This window comes from Monopterus albus, unplaced genomic scaffold (genome assembly GCF_001952655.1).
Source record: "Monopterus albus unplaced genomic scaffold, M_albus_1.0 scaffold34.1, whole genome shotgun sequence".
Lineage (NCBI taxonomy): Eukaryota > Metazoa > Chordata > Actinopteri > Synbranchiformes > Synbranchidae > Monopterus > Monopterus albus.
In genome coordinates, this window is record NW_018127914.1 from 3,244,998 (window position 1) to 3,259,397 (window position 14,400).

The following is a 14,400-nucleotide window of genomic DNA, read 5'->3' on the forward strand; positions in this document are numbered from 1 at the left end:
TAAGTATATAGCCTACATTTATTATTTTGGTAGTAGTACAAGTTTGACATTTTAGAGATGTTGTCTAATGATTTAAAAAAAAAAAAAAAGACACTAGACAATAATGTTATAGATGTAGGCAGCAAAAAGGTTATGGCAACTGGGGGATTTTCCATTCCTGAGTTTAAACTGGAGTTTCTTATCTTATCTGCTAATATAACAGTGAACTGAGCTAACAAATGAACATTTAAATTATTTAAAGGTGGAATTTTAAAAACTTTAAAAAAAAAATTTTTTAATTAAAAAAAATTGTTTTCTTGTTTCTTTGTTTTGGGGTAAAATATGAAAGTTACTGTTAGTTTACTGTAAAAATCTGTAATTTAATCCAGTGTTTGCTGTCAGACTACATTCATTGGAGGGTTGGGTTTTGTTTGTTTTTCAGCAGTACAATATCAAATGTCTAGTGCCCAAATTTCTCACAAGACCTTAACGACCAAACTCGAAAGCAAAATGATATACGACAACAGCAAAATATCCAGGACTTAACCCAAAGTTGTCACATACATAGTTTTATTTTACTCCCCTTTAAACAAATACCACAGTCAAAAGCAACATCATGTGGTCCACAATGGGTACTACAAACAGTTTTCATACTCGACCACATAGAAGTCAAGAAAAAAGAAGAAAGCTGGTGTATTGTATGTGTAAAAAAATTTATTGATTCTAAAAGTTAAGAAAATTGCCCTCTTAATTCTCTTCTCTTGAAACAGACCCAACTTCACTTCCTCCCTTCACTGAGCGTTCAATTTGGCAACATGTGTGTTCAAATAACTCCTTTCATCATCTTCCAAAGCATGTTACAGTAAGGCTTTCGAACACATTTGGACACAGGCATTTTTGTTGCGTTTTGTGCTTTCAAAGCTGTGACAATTAAAACCTGCATCTCTAACAATGTCTTTCAAGCTTCAGTAAACATTTGCCACTGACCTAAAATTTAAATCGACACTTTATCCTGAACAGATTTTCCCCCCTCCAGTAGGGCTCACAACTACAATTGAGACAAACAGGCAAATTCCATCATTTGGGGGCAACTGAATTACACTTAGGGTCAGTCCACTCAGAGAGCAATGTGTATTCTGAAAAGTTGTTTAAACATTAAAAGCACTCAACTTGAGAAACACTGGGTGACTTTTACAGGAAACACATGGTACCACTAAAGTTTGCATTGCCACTGCTGCTCTCTGTCTCACAGAGGATGAATGTCCTTCCCATTGACCACACTTGGACTTGGTCAGTGGTCATTCTATGTGATAGAGAAACACATTCAGACTGTGGAGTGCCAGATTTAGTCCGTTTAGTTTAGTGCAGACAAACAGTCAATGTAAATCAAAAGATCATTTGATAAAATTTACTCTGAAAACACTGACCAGAACTGGCATCAGATATGACAAACTCATTTAAAACTGTATTCACCAGTGGGATCCAGTCACATTAAGGCAAAAGAATAGAGAATCTCTTTTAAAAAACAGCTGATGCCACCATTTTCTACTGAACGGTTCTAAGGCATATCATCATCAGCATCCAGCAAGACTACTGCAATGACAGAAACACAGTAAGAGGAGATAGAGGATCACAGACTGTGTTTACGGACAGACAAAACCAGGCGACAGTCTGCGCACCCGAACTGTGCAGCTTTAAACAAATACATTCTGGATTTAAGTTCACATTGTTTAGTCTCAGAAGAAGGAACTGGTCAGACATACTGCAGGAACCTTTACTCTGGAGCAGGAAGATTTCAGTGTCTTGGAGTTGTTTCACCATAGCAAGTGCTTCCTGTCAAGTTGTTGCTTTTTCATTTGAGATGTTTTTTTTAAAGTAGAGCTGCTTTTTTTTTTTTTTTTTTTTTTTTTTTTTTTTTTTTTTTTTTTTGCAGCTACATCCCATTAATCCAAGGTACAGCGAAAAGGTGACAATATTTTAAAAATACATACAAGATGACAATAGAACACCCTGAAGTATCAATAGATGATACATCCATAAATGAAAGAAAACATAGATGTTGTTAAAAGGAGATCATGCTCACTGAGTTCCACACAATATGAGGGCTGAGCAGTTCAAGTCCACAGCAGCAGAGCTCAGCTTATTTTCCAGTCCTCACACTACATACTGGTACACGTTTGCCTTGCCATAGTCGGGCGTCGCAAACGGGCTCAGCCAGCTTATCGAGAACGGATGGCCAAACACCACCTTCATGTTCATCCATTTAGACCTTTTGGCCCATTTCCTCTCCTCCTTTTTCAGCTGCTCGATGCCCTGCAGGGGTGAGACATTAACAGACATGGGAAGACATGAGTCTCCAGTTCTGATTGATGATCAGAGCTGATGTAGAAAATCAACTGCAAACATACAGCTGCCTTTCATTTTAATGTGACAAGAGAAAATAACCACTCAGAAGTTAACAGCAGATGCCACCATTGAATCCCCTCAGATGTCTTAAAGGGTCAGGTGACTCATTCTACAGCTATCTTTCTGAGGACAGAGGTGACGTAATGCATTCCCTTGGTCCTTACCCTAACCATTACATCTAACTGCACTCCCATGGTCTAAAACTCACAATGCAAAGCAATACAAATACACACACACACATGAAGATGCACTAACAGAGCATTACAGGCTCCATGAGTCAGAAAGAGACGGAGACGGTCTTTGTAGTGGATATTATGAGACTGTGAGTCATCCTTGTGGGTGATAATGAGAAAATGTTGTAGTTTCAACCTGTGTGGAGGCTATAAGTGAATTACCTTCTCCAACTTAAAAGTACATCTGTGATCTCATTTAGTAGCTGCATAATTTTCAAATCCTACATGTATCTATGTCTGGTTACCTAAACTCAACCGGTGACTCTGTAGTCATTAAAAGGAGATGCACTACACTGTTATTACATTATTATGCATTTCTTTTAAATGTTGTTTGAGCATTTTATACTTTCAATGAATGCCATAGTAGTGAGTCCTAAAGGCCAGAACTGGGTTAGCGTATTTGCACTTCCAGTTCTTGCTCTAAAGGGGATTGTCCATAGGGCTGATAGGGAGTGAGCTGCGTAAAAGCCCTTGGACAGAACGGTTCTGACAGAGACTTGGCGACTAACCCTCCAGTGCCACCTGACTATTCAATCCCAACTATTAGACCAGCGACACAAGTGCAACTGGATTTCAGTTTTTAAAAAGGTGCACAGAGGTGAAACCACTCACCGTCTCATCGCTGCAGATGGAGTGAACCTGAGTCCCAAACATGACGGCAGTGAAGATCAGAAAGAGGAGGCCCTCACAGCAGAGGAGGATGAGGAGGATGACTGTTGTTGGTGGAGAGAAGTTACTGCACTCTGTTGAAGGAGAGGAAGATGAGCGAAGGATTTCGCATGTAAAACGAACAAGCTTGTTAGCTGTGTAAAACCTTACACATGCACAGTGGAGACCAGCACTATACCAGGACTGCAACGAATCTAGTGATGTTTTCTATTTCACTTAATATTCGTTTTATAACAGGTCAGAAAATTGTGAAAAATGAGCATCACACACTCCCAAAGACCTTCAAATGAGTATGGCCAACCTACAGTCCAAAAACCCAAAAATATTCAATTAAGTGTGGTCTAAAAGGGAAAATCAGAAAATCCTGAATTATGAGAAGCTGGAGCTGGACAAATAACTTAAACAACTAACTGATTGTCACATGTGCCAGCTATTTTTCTGATTACTGACTAACAGTTCTACATCTCACTGGAAAATCTTGGGCAGATTGACAGTGCAGAACAGTTTGCTGGTGGTTCCTAGTTCACAGCATCCGTGACCTGGGGATGGAGCCACCGGTCTCTACACTACTCAAATACAGCATAATACTTACTCGCCCAGTCTTCTTCAAAGCAGACAAAAAAATGGAAGGCCACCATGATTAGTGCATGGAAGGATATTAGTGCAATGTACATCTGGAAAAAAAGAAAATACATTTTATATCAACAAGTCACAGTATAATTTTTTCACAACTATAGTAATCATATAAAGTTGATGTAACAAAATCCAAAAAACTGGCCCTTAAATCATTTATTTTGACAGAATATCTAGTTGTGGAAAGTCAGATCCTGTTAACTGTGTATTTATTTATGTATAGATATTTATAACATAAGAGGCGAGTACAGATGAGAGCGCAGAGATGATGCGAGACATTCTTTTGAGACTCACTGTGAAGAGCACAAAGTATTTCTGGTTGTTCTCTCCGACACAGTTGTTCACCCAGGGACAGTGGTGGTCCATCTTTTTGATGCAGCGTTTGCACACGCTGTGGACACACAGATACATTATCGAGATGATAAAATAGACTGAAAACTATTTCAGAGTAACTGTGACCTTGTGAGGCAGCAGGCAAAAGACCAACCTGACTGATGAGAAACTGGCCAGACTGCTCTCAGTCATAGAAACTGGAGTGTGTGTGTCTATCTGTGTACATGATGTGCATGTGGAGGGTTCTTTATCTGACAGAACAGCTAGTGACTGACAACTCGAGTAAGGCCTGACAGCTCATGATCTATCACTTGGCAAAGCAGAAAGTCACACTCAATCTACCCATGTGCATGGCTGATGCACAGTTGGAGGGAAATCTATATTTAAAAACCTGACGCCCTGTGTGTAAAATAATATTCATATGGATCATTATTGTATCACCTGAACATCCCACAAGGACAACTCAAAATAATCAGAGTTCATACAGCCAATGAGAGAGAGTGACTCCCTTTAAAATTTAATTAATCTCAGGTCTTTTTGCACTTTTCATGCTTCCAGCTCCCAGAGAAACCAAAGAGCAGCCACAAAGGGAGCTGCTTATTGCCAAGCTGCACAGTCCACAGAGAAATGCAATACAGCTACTATAAAAAAAAACAAAAAACAAAAAAAAAAACTGAAGAACACACACACAGGGAGGCTGGAGAGCTGGTGCAGAGAGGAGTCCCCAGTGGGAGAGTCACATCAGGACTTTCCTCTGCAAGGTGCCGACTTCAGCAGAACTCTCCGCCCGCACAGACTCACATCATAAAAAATGAAGCATTTGCAGTGAAAACTGTTAATCACTCACACAGCCAGTCTTGTACCTGCAGTGATGAGCTCTGTCAGGTTTGATGCTGCAGCACTTGGGACATTTGTACACCACCTGTCCAGGTTTGAGCTGTAGGCTTTCAATGAATTCTTTGGTAGCGTTCCCTTTAGGCACGGCTCCCTGGAAGTGAGGGGAGGAAAAAAAAAGAATGTAAAAAGTACTACGGCAAGTCATCACATTTGACAAGTGGGAATCTGAGAATGTTTTGTGTTTTTTTTCTTTTCAATAATTAATCAATTAATTCTATTCACAACTTCCCAAAACCCAAACTGACCAGGCAATCAAAAATCAAAATCTCAAAGATATTCAGCTTATTAACAGAAACAATATGCACATTTGAGGAACTTTGCATTTTTGCTTGAAAATTGACAAGGGATTATTAAAATGTTTGATGATTTTGGATCGTTCACTTTTTGATCATGTTGACTCGACAGGATTGGATTTATGTACAACAGTAAGAGAAAGCAGTTAACTAAACAGCCGACACACGTTCAAACTAGTCATCACGGTGTCAGAGTCTGACTGACCGGATCTGTGCACATCGCCCTGGCGTGAGAGGCGAGAGCGAGGAAGGCGAGGCCGTTGAAGAGCATCCCATTGAAGAGGCTGTAGGCCAGGTTCTTGGCAGGCAGCAGCATGACAAACACCACCACAAACTCGGCGTAGAAGACCAGGAGCCAGGTGATGATGCCGCACACAATGCCACAGCTGTCGCGGATGAACCACATGGTGTCAGAGCCGGTGCGGGGTGGGGGAGGGACGCAGTGCTCGGGCTTCAGGTAGCCAGCTTGCCGTTCAATGTCCCTGTTGCGGTGGGATGGGCTCTTCATCTTACGACACCCGTGGCCCCAGCCACATACTGGGAAGAGTAATGAGACAGATGGAGAGGAGGGGAGGATTGGGGGGGTAAATGAAAGGTAAAAGGGATAATCGGGTAAGGGATTTGAGTATTGTCAATAGAAAAGTGAGGCTGCAACTAACAATTATTACCACAATCATATAATCTGCCGATTAATTTCTCCTTAATCATTTGGTCTATAAAATGTCAGAAAATAGTGACAAGAGCCCAGAAACTTGTTTTACCTGACCAACAATCTAAAATCCAAAACTAAAACATTTCACACCACATTAGACAAAGCAAAATAGTAAATTCTCAGAGATGAGAAGGTAGAAACAGGATGCTTGTCATAAAACTATTAGTAAAGTGTCAAAACAGTAATGATGAGGATTAACTTTCTGTCAAACAACTAAGTGACTATTTGTTTTAGTTTTACATAAGAGACCTGCCCCACAGCAATTAGGAGTTGCTGTAAACATACTAAAGAAAATAAACCACACCCTCAAGGAATAAAAGTTAGACAGCAGTGAATTAGACAGCAAATCAGCAAATGAGGTTTGAGACAATACTCAGGAGGAAGCACCAAGTGAAGGAGGAACAAACACTGACTGGACTAATCACGACAGGCGACATAATCCATCCAGATTCCTCTCACAGCAAAAAAAGAAGAGGCTATTGTTAGATTTAGAGGCTGTATTTCACCATTTGGCCTTAAAAGAGAAACAAAATGCTCAAACAAAAACAGCCAACACTGCTGCACTGGGACTCTGGGTGTGCAGCTCCGTTTGGAGACAAGGGATAAGTATACAGCACGGATAAAGGAATAAGTGAGAGAAATCTGGGAGGCTCTCGGATAAAGTGGATGAAGATGGATATGAATAAGTAACTGAGCAGGTCTCACTGTGTTCAGCAACGATGATGTTACTTCAAAAGGGGCCAAAACGTCATTATTATATGCAGATAACACTGACTGGGATAAAACTGCTGTTTCCCAGTGGATGGCAGGACCTCGGCCTTCTCCACACTAAAACTTGAGTTTATAGTGAGTGTAATCGATCCTGAACAACAGCCTAATCTCACCTCTGTGCCCACATTAATTAGGGGGTTGGCCAATGAGCCTGGCAGTTAAATTCACTTCCCTGAGGACAGGTTTTGAATCAGAATGAAAACAATAAAGCATTCCTACGGCACATTTGTGAACATATTAATCATGTCATCTCTGGATTTCAATGACCATTACAGAGCAGGTCTAACTCACGCACAGAGCCCCGTCCCCATCCAACCATAAGTCTTTTGCCACTCTGTCACTTCCTCTCAGCCTATGAGTTTAATTTTTTACTAGTGGGATCATGCCAACATTCCTACATGTTGGGGTTTATTTCATTGAAACAAGAGAGAATATTTAAACAGGGGGAAAAAAATCATAATAATCCTGAAAAATGACATTATGCTTCAGGTTTTACTTCCTTTTTAGCCATGCAAGTTGCACGGATAGTCTACCATACATTTTTGTACAGACATTCTGATTCCCAGATGCCCAGAGCTTGGGGATCCTCCGTCTTCTCTTCCAGCCCCATCACCAAGTCATATTTTTAATGTGTCCAATACTTTAGCTTATTATCAGATTCTTGCAAAACTTAATGACAGTCCCATCATCCTCAGTTCTGTTTTTTGCAAAAAAAAAAAAAAAAAAAAAAAAAAAAACCTTTAAGGGTGTGATAGGTATTTAGGCTACTTGTCTACATCACTATATGAAAATGTTAGGGTGATTTTCATTTTTAGATAGAAATGAATAATTAGTTAGGGTTTTTATTATATAGCATACATAAGTTTATATATTTTAATCTCACAGTTGTGTTTATGTTTATTTAGTTACATATCTATATATCACCCTATTTGTTTACTGAATCACTGGTCAGTATTTACTGTGTAAATTGATTACAGGTTCTTGGAAAGAAAATCCTTGTTTAACAGGTTTGTCCATCTTGCTGAATGTTAGTAATTGATGCACTATACCACTTTACCACTAGATCTGATTCAGCCCATTTCAAGTAAAACCTGCTCCAGTGATGGGGATGTGATGCTATGCAGACTGATTTTACAACTCATTCCTTTAGAAACAAAGAAGCTAAAGCCCTACAAACAGTGTTTACTGAAACTGCAGAGGACCAACCAAAACAGAAACCTGCAACAATAAAACATTGCGAAAGACCTGGAGTAAAACAAACCGGACACTGTGTTCAATCACAACTGTCAGTTAAGTCAGTGGTTTCTCTGGTGGCAGACTGAAGCATAAGTCTATAATCTATGTCTATATTTCTACAATGAAAACAACTGACTTGACTGTAACAGAAACACTTTACAGAGCAGCTCCTTCTGTAATTATGTCAACCCAAATAAAAGAGACAATGTTAAGAATCAGTGAAATGCCTCTATTGTGATGCCTCTGCAGTGCTATAAGTGTATTTTACTGTACATAAATATAATGCCCATCAACTTTTGTGACACTAGAGGATTAACTACATGGAAAACAAAAAACAACACAAGCAACTTCAAGGTATTGTCCTGGATTCTGGAAAACTCTGGACAAATATATATATTTTTTAACTGTCCTCTGATACTTCATGAAATAACCAATTTTGCTGCCGAAAAATCTGGGCCACAAACTTACACAGCCTCAGTGTATGTACTGTTTAACATTTAACACATTCAATATTCATTCAGTAACGCAAAAGAAACTTAAAACAAACCTGGCAGCTTGACATACAATTTTTGTCAGCATAATACAAAATAAGGTGGAAAACTTCATATGCAGTAAGGAAGGAAACCAAAATATCTGCTGTTGTGCCTTGTTTGAGTCTCTTCTATTGGTCAAGTGAGCTCTGACCTGGCTGAAGGTGGACAAACACAAAAGTAACATCATGTCCATTAGGGCCTGTAGAGTCACTGTGACACTTGAAGGCTATAATGAATGAACTTCCAGAAAGTGCTAAAACAACAAACCCGACCAGGAAGTAACCCTGGTAGCTGCAGTAGGATATCTGGATTTCCAGTAGCTGATGGCTGATAACACAGTCACAGGCTGTATATTATAGCTATGTTACATGTAACTGTTTCATGAGTGACAAGTTTAGTGGGTTTGACAACCTACCTCGCACTCTCCTGACTTGTCGACAAAGGTTTCTTGAAGTCCTCGCGTAGTTTGGAGCCTTGTGAAGTTAAAACGAACCAGACTGAGCCTCCTCCGCCGGTCGGTCTGTTAGCTCACTCAAAGCTAACCTCACTGATCTGTAGACAGCTGTTTTCTGTAGTCCCGCGAATCCACCTCGGTTCCGACGAGGTGTTAATTCAATTATTATTTGCATCCACAGCGGAGGAACAAGCCATGAAACGCCCGGTTGGCTAAACGCTCCAGTAATTTCTTCTGTCACAGCCGGAAAACAGCGGACTCAACCAGGAAGTCCAATACATTCCTGCCTTTGTTGGGCGATCGTACCCCGAGTTTAGTCTATCAGGTAACACTGTCCTCAAGGCTATGCACCATCTTTAATAAAGGTTCAAAGTCATTTAAATACTGGTGGAGCCAAAATCCAGTCTCCATTCAGGAATAACCACTTAGCTTCTCTCTCTAATATACATTATACTGGAGGGTTCTGTTCATGTCATAAATAAATCTGCTATCTCGAGTTTTCTCTCCTATAGACGTTTTGGTTAAAAAAAAACTTTTTGAAAATATTACAGTGGGCCTATATTTTGGGCCTAATTTTGAAAAATTTGGCTAATAGCTTCATTATACCGTGTTTCATAAAAATACTAAACACTATCACTGAACTGGCCTTATCTTAAAAACCTGATGATTCCTTTCTGAAGCATTCGGTCTCCTGTCTCATTACTCTGCAATTTCTCGTAAATATGAGGTATGTAGTTTGAAATTATAAAGTAATTTCTTGTAATTATGAAATAGTAAGCCATAATCATAATTACTTTCTACTCTATAATACAAACCTCTATGTTTATCCCTAATAAGCAACTAACATAAAAATGGGCTGTAAGAGCACAAAAAAGAAACTTGTTTTTAGGTTATGTTTTATTCCGTATCCCTCAGATATTAGTGAGATATTTCAATTTTTAGACTTCACGTCCTGTGTTTGAAGCTTGTTGTACCGCTTGGGCGGATTCTAAGTTCCGAGGGATCGTTTAGAAACCAAGATAATCGGGACATCGGGGTGTGCAAAGCAGGCAATCTTAACCTTATTCGGCGGCTTTTGATGACGTAGAATACGGCGACAGGCACACTTGCTACTGGAATTTTTATATTATGGCAGCAGTACAAGTTAGCGAGGCGGAGAAAGTGTACATTTTACATGGTATACGGGTAAGTTTTTAATTACCTACTTTAGCTCCCGACTCTTGGTTTTTAAAATATTTGGATAGCAATTAAACTACAAGGTCCAATGGCAGAAAACTAACTACGTTAGCACTTGCTAACTATGTTGACATGTCGATTGGTTTCATCAGGATGATTTACGAGTGGATGGAAGAGGTTGTGAGGACTACAGACACATGGAAATAGAGACTGATGTGGTGTCCAACACAGACGGATCAGCCAAAGTCACACTGGTAATAATAATATACAGTATCGGCATCAGAAGCCCCACATTTGTGCACCCACAGTCACCTATCAGCACATTTCAAATAAACATACATCTTCTTGTTAGATATCTTAAACCCGTCTAGTTACTCATATCTCCTTTACCTTGTTCTTGTAAGATTTGAGTCTTATAGACTCTAGTTACTTTATAAGCTTTAGTTACTTCTCATACCTTTAGTTACTTTTCATAAATTTATTTTCCTTGTTTATACATATTACAGCTGTATTGATGATTGTCCAGAACTACTGAGCTGTGGTTATTTTATTACATTTATTTCCCTTGCTTATATATCTTACAACTGTAATGAAGTAAAATCTGCTTACTTTGAATACTGTAACTTCTGTGTTGAGCCAGGATGTCTGCATCTCCTTGTGGCCAGACAGCCTATTTACATTTTAGCAAAGGCCTGTTTTACACTCACACTTCGACCCACTTAGCATATTCCAAGATTCTGCTTTGTTTTAGGGTGCCCTGCGGCGCCAGGGGGCTCACAACCTGAGATGACCACTTGGCCAGTTTAACATACTTAGCATCACACACAGGGGGCCTGCAACCCAGACAACCCATTGTTCTGTGCGCTTGATTAAGACCAAGCTGCCACCTGAGAGACACACACATCCCTAGATTTACCATATTTCAACATGGAAGCGTGAGCTCCGGCTCACACCAAATGACCAATAGGAACACAAACTATTGAAGGTTGCACCTCTGTCCAGGGCGGAGCAGCCCAAGAAGATAAAATGTATTGTAAGAACTTAATTCGGGGTTCAGTAGATGGAACTCCTGCGGGAGCTCTGTCACTCTGATCCCAGTGCTGTAAGGCCTACCTGTGCTCAGACTTTCAGTAAACTTTGTTGATTTTAAACAGTCCTCTCCTGCCTTCACTTCTCGTGCTTCCAACAAAAGAATTGGGTTATTTTCTAACATTCTGTTTTGACTTCCCTCTAGGGTCATACTGCTGTTCTAGTTGGGGTCAAGGCTGAAATTGGAAAACCGAGGCCTGCTGTGCCAAATGAAGGCTATTTGGAGTTCTTTGTTGATTGGTAGGTATGGTGCGTATTGACATGATGCCTTGTGTATTTACAGAGTGGTGCATTTTTTTGTAGATTTGTCTGTCATTCCTGTCTATCATAACGTCTTACTCACCAACTTATTATGGTGTCTCCATTGATATCACAAGATGAGCAGTGACATTTCAAACAAGTGTAGTTTAGCCAAATAATTTTTATTAAGAGTCAAAATTGGAGTCAGTGGATACACTGCCACTAGGAGGTGGTGTTGTATCATCTGCTCCCTGTTAGATGTGCATCTAACACATCCTAGTAATGCCACTCTTTACATTGAAAGTGTTCTATTAAATGTGCAATAGATATGACAGATTGTGCTTTGACTGTTTTACTCAAGACAGAATAAAACCTCTGACTGATAGATACACATTCTGTTACAGCACATGTTTACTGTCTTGTTTTCTCCTTTCATTACTAGTTCAGCAAATGCAACCCCAGAATTTGAGGGCAGAGGAGGCGAGGAGCTGGGAACAGAGCTGAGTAACACCCTTTACAAAGTGTTCAACAACAAACACAGTGTGAACCTGAAGAGCCTTTGTATCAGTGCTGGAGAACATTGCTGGGTTCTCTATGTGGATGTGCTGGTGGGTGTTAGTGCTCACCTTCTTTTACTTTTAGAAACGACAATCCAACATTCAAGCTTGTTTTTTTCCCCATTCTTCACACCGTTGCCTGTGTCACTTTTTGTATGTAGAAACACATCTAGAGAACAGAGAATACTATGATTGCCTTTGAGAAAAGATTGTTTGAATGGTTAATTGCAGCTTAGCTCCTCTCTATGATGGCAGGCTTTTTTTTTTACTCCACCTGTGATTGTGTCCATTTGGAGCAGCTATAAACACTTTTGCTTTCACTGATGTTTAGATGTGACTGTCCAGCTGCTTCCCCATGGGCACGTTTTGTTTTAAGTATGCCCCTACCTTTAGGATTTTTGTTCAGATTGACCAAAGCATTCCTGTGTTTAAGAATAGATCACAACATAGAACTTGGCCCTGTGGTCTTCACAGAGGTAAAATCTCATGCTGATCTTTTTCCACAGCTCCTGCAGTGTGATGGAAACTTGTACGACGCCATCTCAATAGCTGTCAAAGCAGCACTCTTCAACACAAAGCAAGTGTCATACTGGTCTTTGTTTGGGTCTTGATTATTGGGTTGTTTTGAATTGTTATTGTTGAGTGTTGTGATTTCTTACAGCTGTCATATCTTTCAGTTTAATGAATACACTCGTAGACAGCCCTCTAACTTTATTAACAGAATTCCTCAAGTCCATATATCAACTGATGATGAAGGAGGGAAGGAAATTGAGTTGTCAGATGATCCGTACGACTGTATGAGACTTAATGTAGAAAACGTCCCCTGTATAGTGACCATGTGCAAGGTAAGCTCACATGCTGTTATTTAGAATTAAAGAATTATCACCCAAACAGTGAAACATATACCTTCATTGTTTTTCTGCAGGTTGGTCGCAGGCATGTGGTGGATGTGACTCTGCAGGAGAAAGCCTGCTCTGTGGCGAGCCTGATCATCTCTGTCACACACAAGGGCATAGTCACCTGTGTGAGGAAGGTTGGCGGAGGCAGCCTGGATCCAGAGAGCATTTTCGAAATGACAGAGGTGAGATTAGTGCTCATCCTTGGCCACCTGGTCTGCTATCATCACTGCAAATATATTAGCATAAAGAGATGTAGTTTTATTTAGCTGTTACTGGATAATAGCAGTGACAAGTGACCTTGAGCTAACAGCCAGATTATTTGCTCACCAATTTCTATAGTGTTAGAAGAGGTTTTTAAGTTGAAGGTATTGTTTTACTTTCTCATTAAACTTGGTATATAACATGTTGCACTGCGTATATACAGACAAGTGACAAATGAAAGGAAAACCATGAATAAATGAGTGACTTCTTCCAGGATGGCAGTGCCCCCATCCTTAGGGCTTGAGGGGATCTACACTAACTGTCTCCTAGATGTAGCTTCATATTTACTGTACAGGCACGAGTGGTGTCCATCTTCTCATCTAATTCTCCATCAGAAAGCAAATAAGCATATTTTCAAAAATGTGAACTGTACCATTACCTGTTCCTCAGGTCTTTAGGTATCAATTGTATGATAAGTGTGACTGTGATTATATATGAATAAGGCTGTAAAATATGTTGTCATCTCCAGGCAGGTAAACGGGTTGGGAAAGCTCTTCATGCTCCACTCATGACGCTGCTGCAGCAGGAGGAGGATTTGGGAAAGGCACGACAGAAAGTCGGCTTTCTTGGTTAAGATCAACTGCTGTATCTACAGAATATATGTAAATGAATTTTTTTTTTTTTTAATAAAACAATTTTTTACACTCTGTCTTTGTATTCACTGAAATGGATATAAAATCTGAACAATGAATTAATGTGCGTAGCAGTTTAATTTGGCTTTATTAAGATTGACTGTAATTTGACTCAGAACAGAACAACCTGTGTAGAAGAGAGTCCCAGCTATTCCTCTTTGCATTATTATTAAAAATCAAAGGTTTGGTTTAAGGAAGCAAAAAATTTATTTTCATTATCAAATTTATCTACAGATTGTTTTCTTGATTAATCAGTAAATACTTAGAAATATCAGACTGGAAGACAGTGCTGAACTTTCACAACAGCATTTCACAGAAAAAGTGCAGTCTATGTATGTCTGCCTTTGCCACGTGTCAGTCGAGGACTGTTTAGACTCTGTCTTACAGACCGACCAGA

At 39.7% G+C, this 14,400-nt stretch overlaps 2 protein-coding genes across 2 annotated transcripts; one reads left to right on the plus strand and one right to left on the minus strand.

The window, feature by feature from the left end:
- Positions 1-525: 525 nt before the first annotated feature.
- On the minus strand, positions 526-9,500 carry zdhhc3b (zDHHC palmitoyltransferase 3b). The gene is made up of 7 exons (XM_020597734.1): positions 9,111-9,500; positions 5,649-5,980; positions 5,117-5,241; positions 4,215-4,311; positions 3,880-3,961; positions 3,231-3,361; positions 526-2,292 (listed from the first exon to the last, which is right to left on the minus strand). Exons 2-7 carry the CDS (start codon positions 5,949-5,951, stop codon positions 2,134-2,136), a joined length of 897 nt encoding a protein of 298 aa, XP_020453390.1. The 5' UTR covers positions 5,952-5,980; positions 9,111-9,500; the 3' UTR covers positions 526-2,133.
- Positions 9,501-10,129: 629 nt separating this feature from the next.
- exosc7 (exosome component 7) lies at positions 10,130-13,985 on the plus strand. The gene is made up of 8 exons (XM_020597630.1): positions 10,130-10,334; positions 10,478-10,579; positions 11,560-11,654; positions 12,097-12,262; positions 12,718-12,788; positions 12,933-13,056; positions 13,137-13,292; positions 13,841-13,985. Exons 1-8 carry the CDS (start codon positions 10,278-10,280, stop codon positions 13,943-13,945), a joined length of 876 nt encoding a protein of 291 aa, XP_020453286.1. The 5' UTR covers positions 10,130-10,277; the 3' UTR covers positions 13,946-13,985.
- The last annotated feature ends 415 nt before the right edge of the window (positions 13,986-14,400 follow it).

Excerpts from the sequence above, each read along its gene's own strand:
- exosc7 (XM_020597630.1), top strand. The coding sequence starts at position 10,278 with ATGGCAGCAGTACAAGTTAGCGAGGCGGAGAAAGTGTACATTTTACAT. Across the intron at positions 12,789-12,932 it reads GCAGCACTCTTCAACACAAA|AATTCCTCAAGTCCATATAT; the intron begins GCAAGTGTCATA and ends CTTTATTAACAG. Across the intron at positions 13,293-13,840 it reads GCATTTTCGAAATGACAGAG|GCAGGTAAACGGGTTGGGAA; the intron begins GTGAGATTAGTG and ends TGTCATCTCCAG.
- zdhhc3b (XM_020597734.1), bottom strand. The coding sequence starts at position 5,951 with ATGAAGAGCCCATCCCACCGCAACAGGGACATTGAACGGCAAGCTGGC. Across the intron at positions 4,312-5,116 it reads GACAGAGCTCATCACTGCAG|CGTGTGCAAACGCTGCATCA; the intron begins GTACAAGACTGG and ends GTGTGTCCACAG. Across the intron at positions 3,362-3,879 it reads CTTTGAAGAAGACTGGGCGA|AGTGCAGTAACTTCTCTCCA; the intron begins GTAAGTATTATG and ends CTCCTTCAACAG.